Here is a 17036-nt window from a genome sequence, read left to right as displayed (position 1 = left end):
GCATATTCTTGAAGTGTGACTCTAAGTCAAGTGTGTGTGACTAACCGACCCTTGCAAGTCAATTCTGGGGTTAGTGCTTCGAGGCGGGAGATTTCACATGCAGCTACCGGCGTTCATAAGACACTTGGAGTGAACTAGGACGCCTGCAACACCCGATACTCCAACTTTTAAGGTGAAAAATATCGCACGTGATGGACATCGGTTCGGAGCATGATGAAGAGTAGCAGTTCCGATTACTCAAGCCCTCGACTGGCGAGGTTGGCTTGCATGCACAAGTGAGATTTTGCTGCCAGTAGCGACCCCGACACAACGCACGGCGGAGGCTGAGAACAGCATGCACGAATAGGTTCCTGGGAAACCCCATTGCAGCAGCGAATGAGAAGGGTAATTGTATCATGAGAAAAATTTGAAGTCTCCAACCCGTCAAACAGACATCTGTATATTTAGTCTAATTTTCAAAATGCAACATAATTCTCCAAGCGCAGAAATAACCGCTTCCTAAGATGTAAATGAGAAGCTCCAGGAGATCGTGACTTGGCGCTAGGCTAGGTAGTTCAGGTAACGTTGTCAAGCGCAGTGGCACCTGTCAAGCTAACTCCGTTGCTGGCTCCAGATGCGGGGGTTGGCTCAATTGCATTAGTGCGTGAGATTTCGGGATCTCTTTGATCAGTTATTTCTCCGGATGTTGACTTCAACCTGTGTACCGAGATTCACCATCCAAACACAGAAGTAGGCTGTTGGAACCGCTCTTCGAGTACCTCGTTTGAAGTCTAGTACCTATAATCCATCCTTGTCGCGAGGCACAGGCCTAGACAAGACGGTGTATGAGAAATCGGGAACATTTCCACCTTGAACGCCCGGAGAGACTTGAGGGGAACCGCCGCAGAGAAGTAGGAAACACTGTCCGGGATCTTGCCAGCAGGTCGCTCGAAGATGAAGTAAAGGGGATGGCTGGCTTTGAGTAACTAGCTGAACACATACGTCTACGCGACGGCACATAACATAGTTGAACGAGGAGTTCCACAAGCGCGTGTAAGATTATGTTGTGATTGTATGGAGTTTCCTTATTGGATCTATCATACTGGATGTTGTTATCCAACCCTACCCCAATGTTATGCCCTCGAAACATTCGTCTCTCATTAATCGTCTAATCGTTAAGCATTCCCATCATTTTCCATAGAGCCACATACTAACCAGTACCCTGGACCTAGAACGGCGGCAGGCAGTTCAATGCAATGAACTGATTCTTGGGACTGGCGTAGAAATGGAACGCAAACAGCCACAAGTATCCGATCGACTTCCCAACTCTTCCACTCATCTTATGATAGAACCGAGGGAAGTAAGTCTGAAGACAATAGAGGAAGGCCGTTTCCATGATCATCGCGATGTAGTTCAACATCCACCACCAGACCTCCACACCAACGTGACACTTGATTCCGCAGATATACTCAGTGCCAGCATGGAAGATACCACTGAGGAAGAAGATGAGTCCGTTCAGGACCCAGCGAGTCTTTCCCCGGAAAGGTCGCTGACCTACGCCAAGGGCAGTCAAGATCATCTCCCCCAAGCCGTTGGTGGTGCGGTAGATGAGTCGATCGAAGTATTTGCTCCAGAAGCGCCGGAGATTCCAGCCTTCGCGGATATCGCCGAAGACCGGAGGCCACTCTTCAGGTTCATCAATGTGAAGCGCTACGAAGAAGAGGGCGACGGTCGAGTGAATGAAGGTGTACCAGTAGAACGCGCCCCAAACGCCCTCGAAGGCGAAGTAGCAGCGGATAACCACCTCCCGTAGGTCGGTCTCATTCCGAAGGAGACGGCGGAAGTAGGAACGTTTGTAGGGGGCAATGTCTTCATGGGAATACCAGGCGTAAGTGTCCCAAACGTAGTCCTTGACACGTTCCAAGACAAAGATGAGAGCGATCTTGGCTATGGTAGTCATGATCCAGCGGATTCTTGGGCTGAGAGAGTTCCAGAAGCGAGCAAAGGGCTGGCTGGTTTTGTTCCAAGCGTTATGGCTGACTCGAAGTACAAAGTCCCGGGAATCATTGATCCGTTCGAGCAAACTTTTGTTGTTGTTTGCCTCAGCCGAGCTCTCATCCAAGTTTTTGTTGTTGATGGTGGCTTTCTCGGCGGATGCCTCTTCGATCGTAGCTGTGATGGATGCCTCTGCGAGCTGCCTCTTGCGCTCTTCGTCTGCCTTGATCAAGTGGAGGACAGGAGCCGGACGACTGGTGTTGACAAAGCGTGCGTTCCACATGAGTTTGTAGGTGGCGAGGATGCGTTGTCCCCAAGGAAGTTTCTTTTGCTCTTGAGTAACGGCGATATCTTCCCACAGCATCATGACAGCTGCACCCATGTTTTGAATGACGAGTACCTGAACAAGGGTGATCTTGACAGCGTATAAGATTGGTAGGATGGAAATTTGTTGAATGATAGCGACTGCCAAGGCGAGGGACGCACCGACGAAGGCTGTGCGGTATCGGCCAGTGGAGTTGAAGGCGATAGCGAGGGAGGCCAAGTTGAGAATATAGGTCAGAGCTGGGTAAAAGAGTATATCTGTCTGAATCTGATATCTCTGTGATCGGATATGGTCGAGAAAGTGATCGACCAAGGATTCCCATATTCCAATGGGCTCACCGTATATGTGATCCCAGTCTGAATCTGTCCAATTCCATTCGGGGCCAGTGTAGTTCCATAGGCTTGCCAGTTCCTCAATAGTAGGTGGCATGATGTCCATCTTCGGAATAGAAGCTATAGTTGCATTGATATCCATGGCGAGACTGTCGTCCAGGGGTTTCCAAAAACAAGGGCAGAAATGTGCTTCAAGTCTGTTGCTTGCAGGCAGACTTGCGTGGCTCAAACGGATATCTCAGGGCATGGAAATGTGAATGGAGGATGGGATGAGCATTGATGTGCGACTGATAAAGGATGGGAAACCGCTTCTTATAGGGTCAGAAACCTGGACCTCTTTCTTGGAATGCAAGAGAGTTTGGCCGTTAGACGGCGCTCAAATGTACCTTACCCTACTGGCTGGTAGACTTCAAACCTTCAGTCTACATGTATGGCTTCATCCTGACCGGGAGTTTTGACTGGAGATACATCAGATGGATATGGATCCAAGGGTAGCTCCGATAGGATTGAACAGACTCAAAACACCTTTCAGTGATGTACCTATCTCCTATGGATCCATCATCTCACTCCTTACTTGCCACAGTACTTGCCACAGTGATGCATTGAAGGGTGCTATGTCGTGTCTGAAGAAGTCAGACATGAATATCAATAGACATTCGAGCATATGCTGCTTGCTTTCTTTCCTGAATTATCAAACCACCCGACACAGTCTTCCATTCTCGTGAGGGAGCTTATCTTCGGTGAAAACTTCCCAAAACTCACTACCGACAGCAGTCGCAGCATAGAAGACATCCTCAGGGTCCCATTTACGTTTCAGCTCCAGCAGACGAGGGTATTTGCTGTCGCCATAGAACGACTGTTGGAAATTCGGCTCCATCCTGTCCGACTCAGCAAGGTATGAGCCAGCACCTGGAGAGACATCTCTCCACCGCTGCATATCTCCGAAAGTGAAACCTTTGCGGGCTTCTAAAATTTCCTCCGCGGTGGCATTTATGGACCACCTGACTGACTGGAGAGCGAACAAGATATTGTCGCGCCAGGCTGGGTTGACAGCGTTGTCTGGGTCATCGGGACTGATGGCCTTGATGTTGAACCCAACAAAGACGTGGTTAGTCTCGAGGGATGTGCGGATAGCTTCAAAAGTGGCCTGCTTCAGCTCTTCGCTTTCGAAATTCTTGCGGGGAAAGAGACGCGAACCGCTTTGAACGTTTACCTTCTCGATCACCTCGAGCGGGAAAAAGTCTCTCCAGGCAGGATAGAAGCTTTGGTATTCCGTGATATTAGGGTCGAACCTAATCCCGAGATCGTGGAGCTTGGTAAACCATGGGTCTAGCAAGCTAGTCACTTCCTTTGCTGTCTTGTTGGGTGCGAAGAAGGGCGTCATCTGGAAGAGAAAATTTCCAGGGCTTGGGTTGTTATGCAACAAGAGGAAGTACGAGTACGTGCCATTGTCGGCGTTGTGAATAAAAGAGTCGAAGTAGCTGCGTACACCACTCCAAAAAGTCTCGTTGGATAGACCGCCCGCCGTAGAGAATTTGAACGCCGAGGCAGTTGTGGGAACGTCTGGAAAGGCCTTGACTGTGACCGAGATTGCTACACCAAAGGTCGAGCCGCCACCACCTCGAAGCGCCCAAAATAGATCAGAATTTTGGCTGTGGTCTGCAGTCACAAGGTCTCCGTCCGCTGTCACAACCTCGAAGGCCAGGGCTTGATCTGCCCCAGTACCATATATTGAACTCAGTGGAGAATGGCCTCCACCCTGTATGTATCCTCCCATCACCCCAACAGTCTAGGAAAAGTTAGTTCTAACATCGTTCAGTAGTATCTTGGTCAACGCACCTGTCCTTCGCCACCAACAACAACTCTACCGTATTCAGACGCCACCTTGTATATCTCAAAAGCTTGAACACCGGTGCCACATTTGAAAGCAGGACCAGAGTATCCCTCGGTATCGTCGGTAATATTCTCGATGTATTCAATGCTTTTCAGGTGATGTGTCCATATACTCAATGACTCTCCACCACCCGATTTGCCTGAGAAGTCATGTCCTGTGTTCTTGACTACCAGTCTCACACCCGTCTCTTTCGCAAACTTAACGCCTTCTTGTACGTGCTTGGCAGAAGTGGCATTAATCACGTACCACGGGAATCCACCCATGGTACAGTTGCCAGAGTCGTAAATGTTGGGTGGCAAACACGTGAGACCCTGATAAACGGGCGAGAACATCTCGATAGGGTCATCAAGGTGGGTGTAGGAATTCGTCCACGTGGCCGTCATGCTGGCACAGGCGGCCTCATCGTACTCGGCGCCACTGTAGCATGCTGCTGCCTGCGGTCGTGGTTTGAGGAGGCGGTTGTCTACCCGTTCATTGAGAGCCGCCCAGGCTTCGTCAGAGGGCCAGGAGATGTCACCTGGATATACTTTGCAACGAGCCGGTGCGATGTCCGCTGAAGCCACCAGTGCGTACAAAAGTATCGCTGACAGTCGAGGAGCCATGGCTGAATCGCGTTGATGGAGCTGTCATGCATAGAAGTGTAGTAGATGCCAGTCCCAAATTTTGGAAGAAGATTCAGACACTACGCCGCGTTTTAGGAAGAAAATTCCTTAATCAAACTTCTTTATAGATTTTGAGAATGAAAAGTGCGGGGAGGTTTCTTTTAGCGTTGCAGTGAGAATGGCGAACCCTCGTCTTCGTTCCCCTGCTATGTTAAGCCAAGATGACGATCTTCACTAGAAACAGAGGGGATTTCCGTAGCATGTCAGCGTCGCACCGAATTCTTACGCTACTCACCAGCGTGAATTCGTATCCGAGTCTTGACTCGTCCATGCTGAACCCTCTAGGAGACTCCACGTCGGCAATTGATGCAGCGGTTCACATGTAGACTTCGCAAGTCGCGGGCATCCAGGCTAACTTACATCAAATTGCCTAAGAATCATTATATTGTACAGTTCTCTTGTGCTTTACATAACTAGAATTAGAGGGGGGAATCACACGAATTGCGAAAGACTTAATCTCTTCTCAGTTTTCTGAATCTATCCTAACACCGATAGACTGTCCAAATTTGAGAAAGATATTACTGCATCTGCTGCGTACTGGTCGTCTGATCTGGATCTTTTTGCTTTGTAGTCGTTAAAATCTCGAAATCCATTGCGACAGTTGGTACTAAGCCCTATTTCCTCTTGCGAAACTGATAACTCAAAAGCTGTGGCGTACATTTGGCGTGTGTTGTGGCTTTCGTAGGTATGTCCGACTTGGAGTAAATTGACAAGTCCGTGTATTTTCGCGTATGGCCGCGTATGTTCGCTCAGCTTTTATTCTAGCAGAGATCATTTCGACCCAAGAAACTGACGCTGCACTCGTGAGATGCGGGAAAATCAAGCAGCCCGAGCAGCGCCGTTGAGATCTTGGCTCTTGTTTTGGCTCTTGTTTCCAACGGTACTATTTGGACCGTTACCAAAGAATGATGAGGATTCATTCCCGTTATCGATCTGATTTTGGAGTACATCCCAGGGTTGAGCTGCTTGATTCGCTATGTTGCTGGCATTTCCGGCCCCAGGTTCACTTCCGTTACCAGTAAATTGTTGATTCGGAATATCGTTCGAGGTTTGTGTCACTTGATTCCTCGGGATCCCTAACCAAAGCGTAACCTCCCTCGTACAGACCGTGCCATGGTTGCACATGAGTGACACCTTGCCTTGCATTTTCATACATGTCGACATGACTACATTCCGTGTAAAGTCGTCTAGTTTTTGGACCTCTAGGTCCGTCAAGCCTGAGACATAGAGACCGATTTGCCCATGCATGGGGTTCAGACTCGGATCGAGATCGGTCGTGAATCCGCTAAAAGAGGCCTGTTTGAAGACGAATCGTTTTCGGATCAGGTTGGGTGGTTGCGGATTGCTGCCGTGTGAGACTACTTCGAAGAAGTGATCAGGGCGTGAAAGGTATCCCTGCAGAAAGACGGAGAATGTGTTCGTTTGAGGTGGGGCGACGGCCATTGTGTTTTTTTTGGTAGCAAATGAGGAATAAAGTCGGTCTTATTGGAGTGTTCAGATACTATCTTTCGGGGATGCGAATGGTGAAAGAGATGAGATTGCATTCGGCTGACGTTTACGAATTATATCACCCGAGTCAGAGGCTTTTATGTGATGAGAGACGCGTTACATGCCAGATAGCCTCGCCGCCTTATGTGGCAGCTTCAGGTAGTGGCGGAGACAGAACCAGCGAATCGAATTCCTTACCAAGGCACTCTGTAACCTAGATCAAGACGATGGAAGCCAAGGCTGGCCACTCAGAGCCGTGATATGTGACACGTTCGACGCATGCTTCAAGGTGGATAAGGTGGCTGAATTCGAAAAGTCAAACTGAGCCGCGAAGGTACCCTCTTTATGGCCAGACCACGGATGTAGCAATTCTTAATAGTGCATAGACGTGTGCGAGATCGATGGGGGACTTTTTTCAGCAGCAGTTCAGCCCTGAAATGAAGAGTCGTAAGACGTGCTGAAAGCCTGTGATATTTGGAGACGAAGCACGATCACGAGTTCATGGCAGGAATCGAGCCGATGTTGCTGTAGCTTGGCCCAATATTACTCTCCCGTATGCGTGTAGCCACAACCGAGAGACGGATGCATCATGTAACCGGTTTCTGGTAAATGCAAACTTCCGTGAAATTAATTCTGGAAGCCACTTCCTCAGCATGTACACTTTCCATCTGGGAAGTAGTGACTGTGACTATGTGTGCCGACTTCGAGCGATCTTTGCTACTCATAACCTATCACTGCAGCATTCCGCCAGAAAGAGTACTCCGGGATCGTCCTGATCTACAATTACATAGGCGATCCGGCGGAATACGGCATCATGTAATTAGTCTAGGGACATGCTTTTTGAAGTACCTTCGGCATTTCTTCCCTCTCGTTGGTGTCCCGAGTCCGCCACTTTTCTTTCCAGAAGGCACTCCTTCTTACTTCCAGTTGCATCTGTGCGTTTCAGGTTAGAGTATAGGGATACCCTGAGGAATCTCTGCATTGCACCTGTGATAGGGAGACTGAATCTCATTATTTGCCCATGCTAGCTTCAAACACCGCTCCCGTAGTCTCAAGGTCTCATCAAGTTATCTCTGCCCCTTCCTTAAGTGGCATCAGCCGAGTAACATAGCCACGACGGTGATGATCCCAAGAAACGCATTGGAACTTGAGTCTGGGTACGAAATTTCAGCTCTTAAGGCAAGCGTGAGATTACGCCTTCAACAATTCCTCGAACCTTCGCACCTTATGAGCTTCGTGACTTGGGTCCTCATGAATCTGCGCATGGGCTACAGCAACATGCTAGGCGTCTTGAAGCCGATTTGTATGAGCTTGAATTGTACACTATTCTTAGCAGTACTATTTCGGAAAGGAGGACACCAATCAGAATAAAGCAGGGGTATCGTTGTTTTTTGGCATGTCTGGATATCACATAGAGTGAGCGAGCTCAAGCTTAAACGAGTTGGCTTTTTGAAGGTAAGTCTACGGTGTGCAATCTTTCCACCGAAAGGTGCATTCTAGGTACTTAAGTTGCATGGGCGTTGAGTGTTGCCTTAGAAGTTGAAATTATGAGGAGGTCTCTGTTCCTGTAAAGTCTGCCACTTTGGTTGCTGGGACAATGAAGTATGACTGAGTTAGCAGTAACTATATTGTTTAGTCGTAAAGTCGCCCAATAGTACCTCCTTGAGGCTACGTGGGAGGTTAGCTGATGTGAGGTCCTGTAGATGCTAGCGCCGGATACTAGAGATGCACCCTGAAGAACTAGATCGCGTCAACCCGGCGCGCTTCGAGCCGAGTCGAAGTGGGACTGAGGAACAAGAACCTCGACATGGATAGCTCTGGAATCTTGTTGTGCCAGAACCTCACTGGAGCAATTCTTCTTAGAAATCGTGGCGAATGTTGACGGAAACGGAACCCGAACGTGTAATCAAACATTAGACAAGCCGTTGAGAGTACCACTGATTCGGCGTTGGTTTCGAGCCTTTGACTCCATTGGCTTCTGATCCAGAATTCAACGCTCAGTGGACCAATATGACCTCGCTCACCGCCGCCTTTGTTTGGGCGAGGCAGGCTCTTAGTTCCGGTGCCCGTACCGTCTCCGGGTCGGGATTATGAAACAGGGAACCTAATGGGATTACCATCGAGGGTTCTTCCAAAGAACGCGTATGGACTCTCCTACGAGTATTGGCAATAGGAAGAAATAGAACTTCTGCCTGCCGCTCTTGTCTAAGTGCAGGATTGGCAACAGCGCCCTTGGCGTCGCGATGCCAGATTGCTGGGCCGCAGCAGGACGAATAATGCCCTGATCCATCCCCGATGCGGTTCTTATGTGAATAAGCTAGCGCCCATGGTAATCAGGCCGCGAACCACAATCCTCGGATGCGATTTCCGCCGACCAAGGAGCTTTAGTATACCGGAACTTATTCTTTTGAAGGTCTTTCGGCCGGAAGAGTCTCTAGCTTATGTGGGTCGGAACTGACACAGCCGCCGGACTCTCAGCCCCGGCGCCACGAACATGAGCCAGACCTCATTCTGGCCGGAAGGTCGATAACGCTTTGGCCAACATCGGCCGATGCCCCACTACATCGGATCCACGTATTGGGCAAAGGAGAGTAGGCTATAATGCCATAGTCTCTGGTGAGGCTGGCCTGTGGTGCTGTCAGAATGGGCCCGATGACCCGAACGTCGCGTGGTAGTCGGAGTCCGTGAGGCAAAGGCAGCTGGGTGGTGGCTTACTGTTGATATGTGTATTCGTTGTTGTGCAAGACATCATGAAACGAGACAAGATGTTGGCAACAGCCGGATGCGGCTGTGATTCTGAGCCCAAGGACTCGATGAATGTGAAGACGGTAATTACCGTTGTTGAATCGGCTATTACTGGCTTCACTGTTCATCGGCTGTGTTGAAGGCATCCCGTCGGCACGGTTTCATGTACCATCCCCACCACACAAACGTGATCCTCTGTGCTTGACACATTTGAGATGTTTTGACTTCATCACCGAGACTCTGAAGCTTATGAGGCGCTTCTTAGGGATGATTTTGGTGGCTTTTGCCTGTCATATGGAGTGCCGGCGCCAGGACATCAGGCTCGCAGAGGCAGAAAGTGGCACCGGCCAAGGCTGAGCCACGCCAACATAATCGATCATCGAAGTCTAACCGTAAACTCATTCGATGTGTCGGTGAATCCAGTTCGACTCATGCGTCCTCTTGTAAATAATTCACGGGGCGCTTCCCGATGCCAGACCGTTGCCAAAGGAGGTCTATGCTGCCTTCCGACGCACGATAATCTCGATTTCTCAAAGAAGATGTGGCTGAATCTTTGCCCAAAATGGACTCACTGTCAGACGAGTTAAACTGCAACTGACTCGGAGGAATTCCAGATTGTTGGAATCGAGCCAGCTCTCTAGGTAAGGTATATCGCTAAAGTTATCGCTGGACCCAAGTCAACGGTGCCGGACGACTACGGTGGCTTGCGCAGAGGCCATGCGGAAGCGAGCTGGCTGAATTGAAGCGGCATGCTTAGCTACAACTGGCATCTTCTCCGTGGCAGAGGTCAGAATTAGTAGATGCAGATTGAGTTGTCATGGGTTTTCTTTGCTACGAGCCGGTGATTGTTTCATGCAATGGTAGTTGACAAAGTGAGAGCCAAGTTGCCATAAGTGGAAAAGCAGTCGTGACATCGCCCAACTTTTGACACGACGCTTGACTATCGACAATCCCCAGGCCAAGTTCGCCAGCTCAGTGCCAGCGTTGCACAGCTTGCTTCTTCCGGCGGCCAAAGCTCTCGGGTCTGGCCAGATCTACCAATGAATGTCGATCATCCCGCGGCCCCTCAGCATGTCTCACCAAGGGAGTCTTGTCTATTAACGTAGCAAAAGCCTTCTAGGACCATTTGGGCCGACAGTGAAAGAAAAAGGCCTGTCCGGGAAGCCGGTAGGCAGGGAATAAAGAAGCAAGGTCCGGATGCGATTGAAGAGTAAGCACGGAGACAATCGTCACTGATCCAGTGATCCCCACTCAAGCTAGCCGTAGATCCTGAACGGAGGGCTCTTAGGAAGACCCCGGACTGCCTTGGCCCCAGACGGTCCGACGCCGCGGCTGTCCGAGCGAACCCTCCAGGCTCGACTTGCCCGATCCTGATTCGCCAATTCCCCTCGTTTGGGCGTGGTGGCCCTGCAGGGGAGCCGATGCAACGAACAAGACTGGTGTCTTGTGTGTCTTGTTCGTCCCTTCATCTTTTTCCCACCCCTCAAAACATGGCAGAAATCCAAGAAAGGAAGGCCAGTCGGTAGGCGAAGTCCCCGACATGTCGCGCCTCTGCGAAGAAAGACGGGACGATGGCTGTTCATGTTGCATTTGCCTTCCAGGAAGGGCCAAGGAATCCGTCCGCACAACCCCTTTGTGATTTATGATGATGTGATGAGTGTTTGCTTGTCACTTTATCGTCTAAGCGAAGAAATACGACTCTGAAAGGAGTTGGGGAAGAAATGGGAATGGGGTAAGAACGCACGACATTTCAAACATGTCCAAGTCTATCTGCATGCTGCACGCTCGGGGCCACTCAAAAAAAAAAAAAAAAACCGTCTAACGCTGCAGAAGGAGAAGAGAAGCAACGGTGAGCGGCATGGAAGAAAAAGAAACGAGGGCGCAGAAGCAAACACCAAGACATTCCCACTATGAGCAGCAATTTTGGGTTAGCCGAAAATTACGTATGTTTGCCATTTATTTTTTAATTATCCAGGGTGTTTCTTATTGACCTGTTCGCACTTTGATCGGCTGATCGGCTTGTGGAGTCCCTCATCTGGTTGGGAAAGTTGGGGAACTGAATCGAGTCTCCATTCCAAGGGTGAGATTTGCGAGGAGCAACAACTAAAGAGGAAGAGAGAGAGATCCGACGGGCACGAGACCACCTCAGCTCGTACACACATGTACGCCTGCATGTACTTACGCAGAGAGGCACTGAACAAACTTACCATAGAGTGAGTGGCAAGGAAGCCTCGAACCTTGAGGACTTCGTCCCAATGCCAGCCATGAGCGATCTTGACCGTCTTTGTCCACGCAAAACGCCAGTGCTATCTGCATCAGGTGAAACAAGTTCGCCAGCAACAAAAAGGCACTTGGTTAGCCGTGTCCCCCAACCCGTTTCCGGAATACCCATACCACGTGTGCAGGGGCCCTGGTGCTGACGGCTTTCTCGAGGTACCGGACTGCAGGGTGTGGCGCGCACCACTTTCTGGAGCTACTCAAACACCCCCAGTCGGGTTCATCTCGAGAACGGCTCGACGGACGGCTTGACTTTGGGAACCATTTATCATTGCTGCCTCTCCCCCCTTCGCTCTTGTCCTACCTTTCCAGCCCTTCTAGGTTGTCTCCATTTAATCTCGAATGAACTGTCTTATTTGATCATCTGCCGACTCTTGCTGGCCAACGGCTGAGAACTCCGATTCGAAATTTACCCGCGAGCTGGACTTCGACCTACGGAATTCGAAGTCTCCCCCCCGAGTATGCAAACGGCAACGGCCCCGATCTCGAGAACCCTGGTAGAATATGGGCGGCTCCATACTTGAATTACTCGGCAAAGCCGACAACCTCAAAGACCCTGTGCCGGTTCTCAACCAACGACCTGCGGTCCTGGCTATGGTCGTTTCCTTTCTGGTATTTGCTGCTCATGAACCGCATCCAGGCAATGTCAGCTTCTAACCATTTGCCGCAGCTTGTCGCCTGGATATGCGGTGCCTTTCGACTCTATGTCCGGTTGTTTATTGCTCGGTGTCCGGGATGGGATGACTTCTTCGTGGTGTTATCTTTGGTAAGTGGCTATCAGGTAACCCTTATGCATTATTCTCAATTTCTAACATTTTTTTCCCGCAGCTCACAAGCCTGCTTTTATCTATCGCGACGTGCGTGGGTAAGTGTCTTCATTCTATGGCGCCTACGAAAGAAAGGTCCTCTAACTCTTCGATGCAGCCACAGATTATGGGCTGGGCAAGCACTTTCTATTACTTGGAGTTAACGGCATGCAAAATTTCATCAAAGCCTTTTATGTCTGCAACGGCGCATACCCAATGGCAACAGCCCTCATCAAATTGGCCTTACTGTTTCAATATCTACGAATGTTTGAACGCAACACGAAGTCTCGATTCGTTACCATTATCGTCATTTACATCACCGCACTATGGGGTGTAGCTTACTCCTTCATTGCCTGGATCCCCTGCCTTCCCGTGTCGGCCTTTTGGGACCTTTCATCGACTACGGATACTCGATGGGCATTTGGCTCCCGCGACCCCATTATCTTTGCGAAAAGCTTCGAAAGCCACGTCGGAATGAATGTTGCACTGGACCTCATTGTATTTGCGATACCTATTCCCTTGTTCCTGGAGGCTGGAACTCGGACGAAGTCGCGCTTGGGCCTGCTTGGTCTGTTCACCATGGGTGTTCTGTAAGTTCCACGCCTCAAACTTCCTTTCATCTCAAAGCGAACACCTCCCGTCTGACTCGATTTCGCTAGTGTGAACGTTCTTGGAATCTTCCGTCTCATCGGCATTTCACACTCGAGAGCGGGCACTTATCCGACCCTCGATCCCAGCTGGTACGGCTGCGTGCCCATCGTCCTCGCTGCTGTCGAGATCAACTTGGCGACGATTTGCGCCTCGTTACCCGTCTTCTGGCCCACTCTACAGAGTAGCATCGGCCAGATCTTCATCACCAAAGAGATCGAGATTACATCGGAGATACGCCGTCTCAGCAGTCTCCGTGACGAAGAGGCCACCGCTGAGCTGTGCGACTTTCCATCACCACAAAAACCGAGCAAGACGTATGGAGGAGTCGAGGTGAATGAGAGGTGGTGTATTAATGAGTCCCCGTTGAGGTCAACAACAGTTGAGGTCGAATCAAGGGGACTTCACACAAAACCGAGCGAGATGTCGCTATTTTCCGAAGGGTTCAAGAGGATAGCGGACGACCAGGAATCACATGATCGTCTCGTTCCGTCCCCATCGCGCAGTCGATTAAGACCATGATTAATAAAAGTTCCGTTTCACCTTCATGAATTACTTGGCGATGTATCTGCATCGGATTGAACATTCTCTAGACGTGTATTATCTACGAAGTGCGTAATGTATGTCGTAGCTTACAATGGAGTGTGAAGATGGGTGCCTCATCCCCTCACCCATACATAGTCTGGCAGTGGTATGAGATTCAATCGTCGCTTGGGAACTCCTCAGTCAACATCGCCGCAATATTGCCGTCTTCAGCGACTTGAAATCGCAAGCTAGGACAAATGGGGATGCCTCCGATGTTAGTTCAGTAGTGGAACTTTATCCGAGCACATCGACACCGTGGCTGTCTTGGTCTTTTGTCTGCCAGACCCTAAACCGCAATAGCCCGCGCCTCAACTTGTGCACGGATTCTCCTCCCAGACCAGAGGCGGCTCAACCTGAACTCGACACACTAAGATAGCGGCCGATGTAGCTCATCAGTCTTGGGCGGCTATTGGTCGCTGTACGACGGATTCGCACAATCGGATGCTGCGACTAGAGTGCAGACGCCGCTGTAACACACTAGACTGAGACGGTATGGTAGATATTTCAAACTACTTATACTCGTAGCAAAACGGACCACCGTGGATATCCATCACGTCGCTAATGGGGATATCCTGTCCAAAGTTCGGGTACTTGAGAAGGTACTGCAACGTAATGTTCTCGTACGGCACGTCACCGAAGAAGTTGAACGGGTACGCGAACATGGTGTCCGGGCCACCGATAGCGGTTTTGCGCGCGGGCCAGTCTATGACCATCGTTAGCAAGATCGAGCCTACGACTCCTTTTAACGTTTCCTTATGCTGGGGGAAACGGGGCGCCTAGCCGCTTGTCTAAGTGTCTTGGTCTGTTCACAAGTGGCACTGAAACAAAAGTCAAGTTCGTGAGCAGAAAAAGATGCTTACCTCGTCGCTGCCAGTCGTTCCAGATCTTGTCCAGTGCACCGTGGACGAAGTAGAAGAGTGGATCGCCGGGGGAGGAGTACATGTCCGCATTCTGGTCCTGGCCATTAACTTCCTCAGATCTCACAACTTCACACCTTACAACGTAAAGGACCAAAAAGGGCCGAAAAATGAGAAAGAATTATCGTCTGATCATACGTACCTCGCCAACAGCACCGCCGATGCCAAGATGCATGCCCGCGTGGAGAGTCAAACCGTCAAACTCGAAACTGTAGCCTTGGATATGAGAGTTGAATTCGCCATAGGTCGGCGCAGAGAGCGCACGGTCAATGATTTCGTCTCTCAGGGCACTGGCAACGAGGGTGGGACTGAAATCTCGACGCAGGCAATGGGGCTGCGACTCAACAGAGGACCCTATTGCCAGGATGTGAAGTCAGCAGATGCCAGGCAGGGGCAAAAGCCTTGTGGTTTGCGGAAATTCACAACGCACCGAGACCCATGGGAACCGTGAGATTCGCAAATGGACCCTCCTGGACGCACCCTCCTCCACTCCTTCCCGGAATTTCCGTGGGGGTCTTGATCGGGAACTCCTCGTCATCACTGATATCCTCGATATACGGCCCGTTACCCCCGAACCCGTATATGTTGTCGAAGATTGGCGACTTGGCGAAACTTTCCGCAGTATTGTCAAGACTCAAGTCCCAGTAGGGTAGTGTTCCTTGGTAAGAGCATTTGTTCCTTAGCTCAGATTCGAAGAGGAATATCATCCACCGATGCCAGCTGCGGTTGACATATTTAGAAAATGATCGAAATAAGTTTGGAGTCATCTCTTACGGGAGGAAAGGCCCCTACATTAACATCAGTATACTGAAACTACCTGCTAGTTTGCCATGCAGATTAGGTTAACTCACATTGAAGTGCACCTGTTCTGTGACATGGATGTGCATTCCCTGGAAGTCGTCATATCGGGTTTTCGCACCAGGCCATAGATCATTGCCTTCCGACGGCAGGGACATCAAGCATTTGATAGCATCGATGTAGCTTAACCTCTGTTCCAATGATAGTTGCCGCCATTCGTATCGGATCAGCGGGTTCCGACAGCACCCGGGGCTGGTATGATTTGATGGGGCACCAGTAACGGTATGGACGCCCGCCAGGCCAAGAATGGCCGGAGCGACAGTCGCGAAGAGCCGCATGATAAGTTAAGAGAGGATGTTCAGAGATGAAAACACTAGCATGATCCGAAGAAAGACAGGAATGAACTGGATCTAGGCCCCTACTTTTGCCAGGCGCTGGAGGCAGATCGGTTCACATTTGAGGGAAACCAACATATTTTCAAGGTCGGCACGCGCTTGCGGACAAAGTGCATTTTCAGTTTGCCTGGAGGAAACGAGATGAACAGACTGCTTTCCGTCTGCCCCGATGCATCTTCGCGGCACAATCAGCCCCTCATGCTGGAACGGCTGATTTTCTTCTTCGAGACTTTCTGTTGGTATCAAGATGCAGGTTATTTGCGATGCGTCTTCGAATACAAGAAGCCCTGCCTCCGGATGTATGTTCCGCAGAAGAACGCGTATCCTTCGGCTAGGGCTCTGTTAGTCACTGACGGTCGATGGTTCGATCGGATGATGTTGTGGAGGTTAACTTAAGACCCGCTCCTAATGCCTGTTTCCCAACGCTTCCGACCCTTGCTGTCAAGATTTTTCCAGGGACCCTGCTCACCGAGGGCGTGTCCGATCACACTAGTTTTAAGCTATCATCGACTGCCCCCTTCAAGGGTAGAGAGATGAGTTGCGGAAGTTTGAAGAAGATTGGAGAAATGAGGTTCACCTCAGGTAAACGGCGGTGGGGAGGTCAAGACTCCTGATTGTGGTTTAGACTTTGATGACTGCTGCGACATCAAATTTGGCACAACTCAGGGACCCAGCAGGCCAGCCCTGGCTATCAGGCCAACGCAGCTCTCAGCAAGGGTTCGAGAATATGGAAGAGGAGCTTTGGATCCTTTTGGGCCCATCTTGTCTGGGCGCCGAAAAGTCCAGTGATGATAAAGGGTGGCTCAGCTTGAGAGTGAGTTTTCTCTCCTTGGAGGCGTGGAAGGCGCTTGGAGCCCTCAGCCAACATCGTGCCAGGGGTCCTGAGGGCTTCGTTCTTATGGGGCGATGGGACCTCATTTCAAAGTAACGAGGCTAATTTGACTTTATGCCAAGACAGACATCCTCAGCACAGACAGCGTATCGTGGGGAGAAAGTTTGTGGATCGGTCTTGCGACTTCACTTCTCGAAACGTTACGTCTTTGCAGCTTTTTGCCTACTGTTGAACCAGGTCGGGCAAGACGCCGTGGAAGCTCAGCAGTTGGCTGGTAACCGTGTTGATCGCTACTCTATGGTCTAAAACCTGCGGTGATGTCCATGCTGGCCCGACCTTGGGGCAGAACTGGTCGATT

General features: G+C 50.3%; 3 protein-coding genes across 3 annotated transcripts; 1 reads left to right on the top strand and 2 right to left on the bottom strand.

Annotated features, from left to right (window-relative positions):
* Nucleotides 1-1207: 1207 nt before the first annotated feature.
* On the bottom strand, nt 1208-5127 carry HER10_EVM0010395 (FAD binding domain-containing protein; the record flags this gene model as incomplete). The annotated part of the gene is made up of 3 exons (XM_035479855.1): nt 1208-2868; nt 3394-4420; nt 4471-5127. The coding sequence occupies 3 exons, from the start codon at nt 5125-5127 to the stop codon at nt 1208-1210; spliced, it is 3345 nt and encodes a 1114-aa protein (XP_035329978.1).
* A 6900-nt stretch (nt 5128-12027) lies between these two features.
* Nucleotides 12028-13673, top strand: HER10_EVM0011704 (uncharacterized protein; the record flags this gene model as incomplete). Its single annotated transcript, XM_035481127.1, has 5 exons — nt 12028-12309; nt 12368-12463; nt 12526-12562; nt 12622-13093; nt 13163-13673. Exons 1-5 carry the CDS (start codon nt 12202-12204, stop codon nt 13671-13673), a joined length of 1224 nt encoding a protein of 407 aa, XP_035330125.1. The 5' UTR covers nt 12028-12201.
* Nucleotides 13674-14245: 572 nt separating this feature from the next.
* On the bottom strand, nt 14246-15789 carry HER10_EVM0009208 (uncharacterized protein; the record flags this gene model as incomplete). The annotated part of the gene is made up of 7 exons (XM_035478702.1): nt 14246-14439; nt 14597-14687; nt 14796-15007; nt 15084-15142; nt 15182-15373; nt 15428-15441; nt 15505-15789. The coding sequence occupies 7 exons, from the start codon at nt 15787-15789 to the stop codon at nt 14246-14248; spliced, it is 1047 nt and encodes a 348-aa protein (XP_035329830.1).
* Between the last annotated feature and the right edge of the window lie 1247 nt (nt 15790-17036).

Source organism: Colletotrichum scovillei (genome assembly GCF_011075155.1).
Source record: "Colletotrichum scovillei strain TJNH1 chromosome Unknown Contig00009, whole genome shotgun sequence".
Lineage (NCBI taxonomy): Eukaryota > Fungi > Ascomycota > Sordariomycetes > Glomerellales > Glomerellaceae > Colletotrichum > Colletotrichum scovillei.
Note: the sequence above shows the minus strand (reverse complement) of the source record. Positions and strands in the feature narration are given on the sequence as shown.